Genomic DNA, 11394 nt, shown 5'->3' on the forward strand with positions numbered 1-11394 from the left:
GCCGGCGCAATTCAGCTGTGCTCTTATTTGACCTTCTTGTTTCCCGAGGGGATTATTGACTCGCTCCTGCGACCCTCTATTCAATAATGAATAATATCCGCCAAATTCAAGCGCTCAACAAGCGCGAGCTTGAAAATGCCATGTATGTCACGCTTATTTGCAACTCAACTTATTGTTTTCTTTGCTAACCATTGTGGACAACCTCAGATCCCCGGAAGCTTCCTGGCACGCCGACTACAGAGACACCGCTTACATATACATCGGTGGACTACCATACGATTTATCCGAGGGTGATATTATAACCATCTTTTCGCAATACGGCGAGCCCGTGCACATAAACCTGGTGCGCGACAAAGAGACCGGAAAGAGTCGAGGCTTTTGCTTCTTGAAATACGAGGATCAACGCAGTACAGATCTCGCTGTCGATAACCTTGGTGGGGCAACAGTGCTGGGGAGAGTGCTGCGTGTGGACCACGTGAGATACAAGCGGCGGGATGACGAGGAGGAAACAGACAATGTCGCAAAGCTCATGGGTGATACGACCAGCAAGGATCATGATGACAGAGATACAGATGATGAGCGGAGAAGACGGAGGAAGAGAAGGGGAAGCGAATCAAGGGAGGAGCCCGCAAGACGGCCTCTGCTCAAGGAGGAGATCGAGCTACAGGAGCTGATTAAGAACCACGACGAGGAAGATCCAATGAAGGAGTTCCTCATTGAAGAGAAGAAGGAGGAGGTCGCACTCGCTCTGGAAAAGATGCGCAGCAGCGAGAAATCATCTCGGAGACGTGACAGCCGTGAGAGATCAAGCCGCCATCACCGTTCTCACCGTCGGAGACACGATGACGAACGAGACTCGGAGAGAAGACGCAGAGATCGGTCGCCCAGAAGGGAAGAGCGATCTCATAGAGCGAGGTCTCCTTCTAGAAGGGAGAGGTCCGACAGAGACAGGACGCCAGTCGCGTCGCGATCCCCCGACTCCCGACGCTACAGAGATAGACATGATCGACACCGTTAAATGTCTGGAAATGCTATCTAAATATTAAATATGCTAATGAGGACTGAGTCTCTTAACTGATCCTGGGAAAAAGCCATCCAATAAAAGATCTCCAGGATCTTCGTGGCCGAATGCTGCAGTCCGCGCCTGTTCTTGAAATGCAAGTCTGCTGGTTCATCATCCTGCGCCGGCTCATGCGATATCGTGTCCATCTCAGAATCAATGCTGTGGCATGGGCGCATGCATACGGATCTTGCCTGCATCTGGAACAGCTCCTACTTTGGTGCAAACCGAATAGGTAGTGCTGCGAACAATCACTCTTTATCCCGCCGACAGAACTTCAGCTGCCTCCCAAATATCTTTTCCAGCCCTCTCTGAGGCAATACCGCTTTCCATCGTCTCCTTCGCGCAGAACGAACTTCTCCCATCGGCCATCCCTACCGGCGCCGATAACAAGAATGGTCCTATCGTCGCGCCAACCTATCACGCCTTTCGACGGGCTCCCGTATGAGTTACCCAGGGGCGGGACATATTGCGAGCCGGGTAGTGCTTCCTCCCCCATTTCAAAGTGGGCGCTTGCGAATGAATACACATCAGAGAATACCCTTGGCAATAGTGGGATTTTTCCGAGAATGCCCCATTTCTGGTTTGTTTGTTCTTCAGTCGGGGTAGCTGCAGCTGGAGTACGGTTCGTTGGTAGTCGGGGATGCGGAAGGTCGAACACGTGCAGGGTAGACTTATCCGAAGTTACAGCCAGTAGTAAATTCGAGGGCGAAATGGCAAGAGAGAATATCACCGCATGATCAACACCGCGTCGTAGCTCGGCCATTTTGGTGCAGTTAGCCGTAGAGAAGACCCGGACCAAAGTGCCCTAGATAGAATGCGCCTGGTCAGTAGTCTGCGTCGCATCCATAATAGTAGGGGTAGGGGCGTACCGCTTCACTCGCCGTCGCCAGCACTTCGCCATCGGGGCTCAATGTCATCGCGCGCAATGGCGTGCTGTGTGCAGGGATGATGCTGACATTCCCCGTCTCAAGCTCTACCAGTTGGACCTGGCCCGGGGACCGACCTGGAAAGGCGAGCACCTGCTGCCCTAGACAAGCCAGTCCCAGTGGGTTATCCGTTGTCTCGAAATATGAAAGCTTCTGCGGAGGGTTCGAGAAGGCAAAGATGTGGATGCTATTGAGGAGGGCGACAACGATGCGCGACTTGGACAGTCGGACGCCCAGGACCGAGGTGCGGAACTCCAGCGTAATTACTGCTTTCTGTCTTGCGTCATCCCAGATGACCAACTGCGACCCCTATGTGAGTATAAGCTGCGCAAGATAGATACAGAAGCCCGCGCACCTTGTTTTGTGGGAACTTTGGCTGTCTACCTCCGCCAACGATAGCTAGGTAGTTCGTCTGGCCAAGCATCTTGACTACCCCGATGCCGGCATTGAAATCTAGATGGAGCGAACGGCATTAGTGATACGGAGCTGGAGGATGCGGGGCTGAAGCTATCATGTATACCTCTTGATACTCTGAGCTCACATGGGTCGGTATTGAAGACTGCATCGAGATTATATTGTAAGTTCTTAGTTTGGGTATCCCGGAAGGGAATCTATTGCAGGAAGGGCATGGTTAGGACCTACCACAGAAGCCGGTGTCCAACCCAACTGCGAAGCAGGAGGTATCATTGTTGAATGTAGCAGAGAGTGAGAGTGGCCCCACAGACTCATCGATAACTTGTCGGGTGTTCATTCTGGCCACCAGGGAAAGAGGCCATCAGAGCTATGGATGGTAGAAAGGTAGACAGGAAACTAGAAGATCGACAGCGGTCGCTGACCTCACCCGAGCATCAGTAACGTAGATAAGGCCCGGGGGTCCGCTTTTGGCTGGGGGATGCCGAAAGGGTGCCGAAAGGGCAGCGGATGCCGGGCCAATAGACTGTCTGCGCAGCGTGGTGATGTTGTTCAATGGTGATCAATGCACATCATCTCACACCCAGAGACACGCCGAAGAAGAATTTCTTGAAATACTTCGGCAAAGATGATTCGAAAATAAGAAAAAAGAAAAACATGTACTGACAAGGGCGTGATTCGAACCCGCGCGGTTAGTCTACCGTTTTGCGGTTAGGAATATTCCGTAAGTCAATAATGGCTCGGAGCCATTGTTTCAGGCCTGAGGCCTAAAATTCCAAGCTTGTATGGTATTTGGGTAATTGCTTACCGCTACGGCGGCCCGCAGCGACCCACGGCGGCGGTGGAAACGCCTTCTGCTGCCCCCGACCCCTGAGAAGAACTGGGGAGAGCACAGAGGCTAGTAGCCAGACATTGCAGCAACAACCACTTATGCTTTCATTCAGTTGACTTGTCGCGCTGTATCTCAGAGAACAGGTTAGCGGATAATATGTGACTTGGACTAAAGGAACAAATTCCCTATCGAGTCATAGCACTGGCCGCTGAGTGGAGACATGAAGTGTGTCTCTCAGTGAAAAGACAATAATTGATGATCAAGGCGTCCCCAGATTAGACAGGTATTATAATGAGTGTTGAAAGAGTACGCAGGTAGGGAGATACCCAAAGACAAGGCCTGGGCATACTATATGGGAATTATACTGTATACATTGAAATCGGCAGCTATCTAAGCAATTGAACAAAGCGTTCGTAAGCATGTACCTGAAGTGCTTAGTAGGGGGATAACGACTAGACTCCATTTACTCCATACAGGAACCGTGCCTGGGAGCCCGCTATCCATGGGAGAGTAACTGAACTGTTTAGAAAAGTGGGAGTGGTACGACCAGTAAGGTATCGATGTATCATCAGTTACAAGAGATACCAATATTACCAGCGACCGATCAATCTGGAGAAAGAAAGAGGGCGATGATTGGGCCGTTGGGGACTGCAGGGTGAAAGGGGGCAGTTGTGACCGTTCCAGAATGGTAAGAAATTGTTACGAACAGGAAAACGGGAGGGAGGAAATCCCCCCTTAGAGAGAGTCTAGCAAATCCCCTAACTGCCAGATCAGTAGCAAGCGCCAGCCAAACGGCTCTTTAGTCCCTCCAGCTTGCCCAGAGAGTGTCCGCCCGTCGTCGAACCTCAGGGGAGCAACGCAGCCATTCCACATCCCATCCCATCCACTCCTCCATCTAATTCATTCAACCTTCATTCCACCTCTCTTGTTTCCCCCCCCCATTCCTTTCCTTTGGCTCAAACCACCTTCGTCCTTGTCTCTGCCACTCGCTTTCTCCCTCTATTTTCTTCAATCTCTTCTTCTCTCTTCTTTAATTTCCTCCATTCCTCCCCTTTTAATTCACCATGTCGTTCAACGCGGTATGTTACTTCCTTCCCCTTTCTGGCCTTGTTGCTCTGAAGCCTATCCATGCTCCTTCCCCCTCCCATCCAACCCACCCCGTCCATTGTCCCTTGAACCGTCGTTTTCTTTTCATTATATGTCTTCAGGCTCTCGGCCAGAGATTTGTCCACGATTAATTTCTTGCTCTAATTCCCAGATGAAGCTCCGTCGCAAGAAGAATGTCAAGAAGGGTATCCAGTTCTGTCTGATGGTCTGTGGTGCCAGCGGAACCGGTATGTGCTGCATCATACAAACCAACTTCGATCGCAGAATTGACGGAATTCCCCCCTTTCGATAGGACGTACCACCTTCGTCAACACTCTTTGTGGAAAGAAGGTCCTAGAAGGCAAGGACTGCGACGACCCGGCCAACGCTCACATTGAGGAGGGTGTCCGCATCAAGCCAGTCACAGTTGGTAAGTCACCGCCATCTGGACCACCAGCATACACGCCACTAATGAAATCTTGAAAAGAGCTGGAATTGGACGACGAAGGCACCCGCATCTCCCTCACCATCGTTGATACCCCCGGTTTCGGAGACCAGATTGACAATGAAGCAAGGCACGTTGAACTTGGCCGCCTTCTCAACGCCCCCTACGAATACTGACCGTCCCAACAGCTTCGGCGAAATTGTCGGATACCTTGAGCGCCAATACGATGACATTCTTGCGGAGGAATCACGAATCAAGCGTAACCCCCGCTTCAGGGACAACCGTGTTCACGTCCTGCTTTACTTCATCACACCGACCGGCCATGGACTGCGTGAGCTGGACATCGAATTGATGAAGCGCCTTTCTCCCCGTGTCAACGTCATCCCCGTCATCGGCAAGGCCGACTCTCTCACCCCTGCCGAATTGGCCGAATCCAAGAAGCTTATCATGGAGGATATTGAGCACTACCGCATTCCCGTGTACAACTTCCCTTACGATATCGAGGAGGACGACGAGGACACCGTGGAGGAGAATGCTGAGCTTCGTGGTCTGATGCCGTTTGCCATTGTTGGCTCTGAGGACTTCGTTGAGATTGACGGCAAGAAGGTGCGGGCCAGGCAATATCCTTGGGGTGTCGTGGACGTTGAGAACCCCCGTCACTCGGACTTCTTGGCCATCCGCAGCGCTCTTCTTCACAGCCATCTCGCAGACCTTAAGGAAATTACCCACGATTTCCTCTACGAAAACTACCGTACTGAGAAGCTCAGCAAGAGTGTGGATGGTGCTACGCCGTACGTATACCCACTTGCCATTGTTACGGTCCACTGGAACGAAAGCTAATCCATAGCCACAGTACACAAGACTCTTCGATGAACCCAGAAGATCTGGCATCCCAGTCCGTTAGACTGAAGGAGGAGCAGCTCCGTCGCGAGGAGGAGAAGCTCCGCGAGATCGAACTCAAGGTGCAGCGCGAGATCGCTGAGAAGCGCCAGGAACTGTTGGCTCGTGAGAGTCAGCTGAGGGAGATCGAGGCTCGCATGGCGCGTGAAGCAAGCCAGAGTCAGATTGATAGCATCAGCGATGCTTGAGCTCCTCCTGAACCTGTTCCCCGGAGGGAGACGGATCTTGCATGTTGACCCCGGACGCCGTTTGTGCCTATGTAATGAGATTCGTGGCACGGCAGTTGTGACTGTCGACGGGGGAAAGATTAGTCGACCGTTTATTCACGTTAATAGCTTCTTATCCGAGAGGAGAGGGGAAAATGCAACGTTCCGTTTATCTTGACGACTGGCAGCATTCCCCTTTGTTCACTCAGAGGGTTGCGGACAAGAGGTGATGGAATTCTGCTGCTGCTCTGCTCTTTCCCTCTCCCAAATTTTGGCTTCTTCCCATGTCTTCTTTAATCTGGTCGAAAGATCTCCGAACTGTTTCGCACTGCCCATGTTGCGAAGCTTGGGGTCAGAGATAGCATCTTTTTAATTTGCTGACAGTTGTCGCTGAACCTGCATCACCTCCTTCTCATTGCCCATCCCTTTTTTCATTTTTTCCCGTTTCTGCTTTTGTCGATGAAACCTGTCCCAATCTCAAGCAGCGCAGCAAGATTCCCTCTTTTGTCGTTTCATATTCCTTGTGCTCGTGGTTCATGTCTTAATCTTATCATCATATGTCTTAGTTGAATAGTAGTATATGAGGACAAAAGACCCGAAGTTTTTCCTGGTATGTAAGTTCTGATGGCATGGTAAGCAAATGTTCCATTCCCCATCGTTTCTATGCAGAACTAGGAACATTACTATGAGAAGTAACTTGCATGCCAACGCGTACACAAGACACATATTGTCGTTCAGACCAGCATCAGACTCCAGACTTGACCCTTCATTTTTCTGGGGACCAGCATAAGGAGTTGCATGACTTCATAAATATATATTAGATAAGCATCAGACGTCTCTTACTGACCGTGTAAGCCATGAAACCTAGAGCGTATTTGCCATCTATATTATGATAGTGAGGATTTGGCTTAGGATGTAGCACTAAGGGGTGTATCTGGTGTATATTTTACTAGTATGCGAGGACTCTGAGCCTTGTCTACTGATACTAGCTGGAGCTCTATCTCTTTAGAAGTACGTTATGCTGAGAGATAGTAACATTCAAGTCGTTGAACTGCTAAAATATATATTTACTAGCAACAAGACCCACTTCAATGCAGTCAACCATGGATGGTCATGATATGTACTCACTATACTGCTGATCTATAGTACTAAGTCCCTAGTATACCATCTATCCTTACTGGTATTGCCATAGATAAGTTGCAACAACTACGATTAACCGACCTTTCAGCCAAGTTAGCAGCCACTGACCTGGGTAGATGCTGGCAGAAAATCATTCCGCCCATGACATCGACAGAGACTGAAAATCGTTTCTATTTTTAAATCAAAAAAAAGAAAATAGCAATTCGCAGACCTTTTTTGCTCTCTACTCCGTATAATTGTGCGTGGCAGTTATACGCCACACTCAATGGGAACGATCCGGACTTGGTTGCGGTATACTTGGCATAGAGACATCGAATGGGGAGAGATAAGAACCGAAATTACGGTCTATAATTCCACTATACATCTCCCCATCTGTCTAAGAGGAGTGAGAATAATCTCATGAGATTAGTAATGTTGTTAGCATCGATCGGTCTCAGTGTACCCCGCCATTCAGCCGCACCAACTCAGCGCCATGCAACTTTCTTCCACCTGTGAGTTGGCGCGCCTGTAGTGGATTGCCTTGAAGCGACCATCCCCCAGAGTCCATCTCCATTCTCTTACGCTACTACACTGGTCAAGGCGTTGGGATATATCTCTACATCTGCTCTTCAGACAGACACGATACGTCGTTTCTGATCCCGTGGTTAGCGCGTTGAACTAAAAAGCCCATACAATATTCACTGAACGTCGTACGAGAGACTCGAATCACACCATGTCTCCAGGACTAAAGTGCAACTCTGATCTGACAGAACCTTCCTTTACCTACACAGAGCTCCCGCGAGAGTCTCCACATCCCACTACTCGCATGATGCGCCTCCTGCCAAATAAAGATAAAGATGCAGAACTCGAATGCGAACTCTTTAACTATGACTTGACGTCAGGTAGCGGCGCGGATTCGCACCTCTACGAGGCACTTTCCTACGTATGGGGAAGTAAAACGAGATCTCGAACCATCAAATTGAACAGCCGTGCGTTCCCCGTAACAGAGAATCTATATCTTGCGCTGTCACGTCTCCGGAATCGGCAGCTTGAGAGAATACTGTGGGTTGATGCGATTTGCATCAACCAGGATGATCTGAACGAGAAGACCGAGCAGATCCCACTTATGCGGACGATATATGCACAGGCCCAACATGTCACTGTTTGGCTCGGAGAGGCTTATGGAGATGGTGATAAAGCGCTTGAAGGACTCCGGTGCCTGGCGGAAGGGCAGGATGTAGATATTGAGGGGTGTGGAGCACTATGTGTGAATTTGTTTGAAAGAGCTTGGTTTCGCCGTATCTGGGTAATGATTTTTCCCGCACGTTGAACTATCAGAGGTGTGTCGACTAATATCCATAGTAGGTACTTCAGGAAGTTGGTGTCGCAAGATCCATTTATATCATGTGCGGCTCTGTTCAAATAAACGGACATGCCTTGTGCGAAGGCCTCAAGAGAATGAGGCTTCCTGCAGAGTATCAAGAAAAGATAGGCCCAGTCGCGTTTCTTATCAAGGGGGCACTTGTCCGGCCAAAGTATGAGCCGGGGTCACGAGGATTTCTCACTATTGGGGAGCTCGTTGGCATGTACTGCTACCACGATGCTACCGAGCAGCATGATAAAATCTATGCACTTCTAGGTTTGAGTGCTGACCCTATGACATCCGCCCTAACGCCAAACTATGCCCTCCCCTGGAATACGGTGTTCAACCAAGTTACCAGTCACATGTTCCCAGACTGTTCTGTTGACACATGGCCTGAATCAGATATAGCCATTATCAGAGGCGTGGGCTGGGTTCTAGGCCATATTTGCTCTGTACGACACGTATCAAATTTTGGCCAGCAAGAAGTAAAGGTGTACTTGAATGATACAGCCCGGTCAATCGGGTATGAGAACGACTGGGAAGCTGATTGGGATCTTCAAACTTTTGCACAGGCCGTTAACCCCGGGGATATCGTCTTCCTTCTACAAGGGGCTTCGAGGCCAAGTATCATTAGGCTTTGCAAGGACCATTTCAGGATAATCACACCTGCCGTGACTCTTTGCAAAAGACGCCCTAGAGAGTCTCTGGAAGGAACATCTCGGGGATGGCATACACCGGATGGATCTTGTGATATCCTACTGGCGTGGAGGATTCCTCTGAATAATGATACTAGGTCTCAGAAATGGCCTGAAACAGAGCTCCCCGACATGGTTCCAGCCTATCAAGAACAGTCCTTGGAGGCGAAATATAGACGAAACAATATTACCCGAATTATGGCAGGTGCTGTCATGGAAGCATTGGCCTTGGAGAAGTCAGAAGACGATGATGTAGCGCGCTTGCTCGTTTTGAGAGGTACAGATGATTCAGTTGCTTCACGGTTGACTAAGTCTTCCGCAAAGGATATTCGATGTTTTCCTGACAAGATCATGCAAAGCCTCTTTCCAAGTGAGCGAAACGATCTGTCAATTTCCGAGGAAATGGTCAAAGCAGTGGCAGAGAATGAAGGGCCGTGTGGCTATATAATCATGGAGCTCCTTTTCCAGCTTCAAGGGTCTAGTCTTCCCATCACTAAAGAAGTGGTCGAGGCAGCAGCAGGAAACCGTGGAGTGTATGGGGATCAGGTTATGAAGGCTATCTATCGCCACCGTGGAGAGTTCTTCCCGGTTTCCGAAGAGGTGGTTAAGGCAGCGGCAGGGAATACTGGAAGAAAGGCACCCAAGATATTGAAGTTCCTCTTCAAAACACATGGGGAAGCCCTCCCTGTCTCTGAAAAAGTACTCAAAGTGGCAGTAGGAAACGACACAAACTGTGGGTTCGAAATTCTGAAGGTTATCGTTCACTATCGTGGCCAAAATCTCCCGGTGTCTGAAGATGTGATTATAACCGCAATGGAGAATTATCAATGGGGATACGGCGAAATACATTATCTCTTTGAATGCTGCGATAGAAAAGTTCCAGTTTCTGGGGCGCTGGTTAAGGCAGCAGTAAACAGGCCCGTGCCATTTATGAGATTACTTATTGAGCAAGCAGAGGGAAGCCTTCCGGTCTCTGAGAAAGCGTTGAAGGCAGCAGCACGAAATAATATGCATGGAGTTGAAATCCTGGAATTACTCTTGCAACATGGAGAGAAAGGTATTCCAATCTCTGAGGAGGTGATTAAGGTAGCTGCAGGAAATATTGTGCATGGGGTTAATATCCTGAAATTGCTCTTTCAGCATGCAAAGGGAAGACTTCCAATCTCAGAGAACGTGGTTAAGGCAGCGGCAGGGAATTTAGTATGTGGAGATAGGGTGCTGGAAGTACTCTTCCAACAAAAAGGAGAAAGACTTCCAATCTCAGAGGAAGTGGTTAGGACAGCAGCAGGAAATCTTTCTCTTGGTCATGAGATTATAAATCTTCTCTTCCAACAAAAAGGAGAAAGACTTCCAATCTCAGAGGAAGTGGTTAGAACAGCAGCAGGAAATGATTCTTGTGGTCATGAGATTATAAATCTTCTCTTCCAACAAAAAGGAGAAAGACTTCCAATCTCAGAGGAAGTGGTTAGAACAGCAGCAGGAAATCTTTCTCTTGGTCATAAGATTATAAATCTTCTCTTCCAGCAAAAAGGAGAAAGACTTCCAATCTCAGAGGAAGTGATTATAACAGCAGCAGGAAATGATTCTTGTGGTCATGAGATTATAAATCTTCTCTTCCAACAAAAAGGAGGAAGACTTCCAATCTCAGAGGAAGTGGTTAAGGCAGCGGCAGGGAATTCAGGATCTGGATTTAGGGTGCTGGAAGTACTCTTCCAACAAAAAAAAGAAAGAATTCCAATCTCAGAGGAAGTGATCAATGCGGCAGTGGAGAATATTTCATGCGTGGCAAACATCCTGAGAATTTTGCCAGAAAGTCCAGAAAGTCCAGAAAGCTCGGAAAGTGCAGAGAGTTCAGACAGTTCAGAAAGTCCAGAAAGCTCGGAAAGTTCGCTGTCATCGGATGAATTGGACGAAGAAGACTAGAGTGAGATAATAGTATAACAATCTACAAATACTACTCATTATTGGAGCCTGCAGTGGCCGTAATGGTGAAAGGTTACTAGGTAGGCCCTGCTTGTTTAGGAAGAGATCAGTGACACTTTCTATAGATGCCATCGAGCGAAATGGACCCTGGAGACGTCCAGCTTGAAGGCTACCAAAGCTTGAAAACAATCACGCTATAAATATCGGCATCTATAGAGGCCATTGAACTGTGTAGACCTCTTATCCACTCATTTGAGAATGAAGCCAAGGAGATAGGAAGCATTGGTACTACTAATATAAGATGTAGTATTATCTACTTGACTGCTCTGCATATGAGCACGAACATAGTATACATAGGAATGATATTCACCCATACTAAATACTCAAAACACAGATGCCCCGCTGAGTGTTTTGGAAAATCGCCA

General features: G+C 48.7%; 4 protein-coding genes across 4 annotated transcripts; 3 read left to right on the forward strand and 1 right to left on the reverse strand.

The window, feature by feature from the left end:
• Positions 1–9: 9 nt before the first annotated feature.
• BO83DRAFT_205166 (uncharacterized protein) lies at positions 10–1178 on the forward strand. Its single transcript, XM_025526669.1, has 2 exons — positions 10–142; positions 208–1178. The coding sequence occupies exons 1-2, from the start codon at positions 87–89 to the stop codon at positions 1016–1018; spliced, it is 867 nt and encodes a 288-aa protein (XP_025391339.1). The 5' UTR covers positions 10–86; the 3' UTR covers positions 1019–1178.
• BO83DRAFT_376121 (phosphatidylinositol-3,5-bisphosphate binding protein HSV2) lies at positions 1015–3015 on the reverse strand. The gene is made up of 5 exons (XM_025530634.1): positions 2632–3015; positions 2510–2548; positions 2345–2442; positions 1933–2289; positions 1015–1868 (listed from the first exon to the last, which is right to left on the reverse strand). Exons 1-5 carry the CDS (start codon positions 2738–2740, stop codon positions 1338–1340), a joined length of 1134 nt encoding a protein of 377 aa, XP_025391340.1. The 5' UTR covers positions 2741–3015; the 3' UTR covers positions 1015–1337.
• Positions 3016–4201: 1186 nt separating this feature from the next.
• On the forward strand, positions 4202–6116 carry aspA (putative septin AspA). Its single transcript, XM_025526670.1, has 6 exons — positions 4202–4311; positions 4497–4566; positions 4632–4748; positions 4806–4893; positions 4952–5554; positions 5617–6116. The coding sequence occupies exons 1-6, from the start codon at positions 4297–4299 to the stop codon at positions 5849–5851; spliced, it is 1128 nt and encodes a 375-aa protein (XP_025391341.1). The 5' UTR covers positions 4202–4296; the 3' UTR covers positions 5852–6116.
• A 1366-nt stretch (positions 6117–7482) lies between these two features.
• On the forward strand, positions 7483–10969 carry BO83DRAFT_355650 (HET domain-containing protein; the record flags this gene model as incomplete). Its single annotated transcript, XM_025529157.1, has 3 exons — positions 7483–8294; positions 8354–10015; positions 10100–10969. Exons 1-3 carry the CDS (start codon positions 7722–7724, stop codon positions 10967–10969), a joined length of 3105 nt encoding a protein of 1034 aa, XP_025391342.1. The 5' UTR covers positions 7483–7721.
• Between the last annotated feature and the right edge of the window lie 425 nt (positions 10970–11394).

Source organism: Aspergillus eucalypticola, assembly GCF_003184535.1.
Source record: "Aspergillus eucalypticola CBS 122712 chromosome Unknown BO83scaffold_5, whole genome shotgun sequence".
Classification (NCBI taxonomy): Eukaryota; Fungi; Ascomycota; class Eurotiomycetes; order Eurotiales; family Aspergillaceae; genus Aspergillus; species Aspergillus eucalypticola.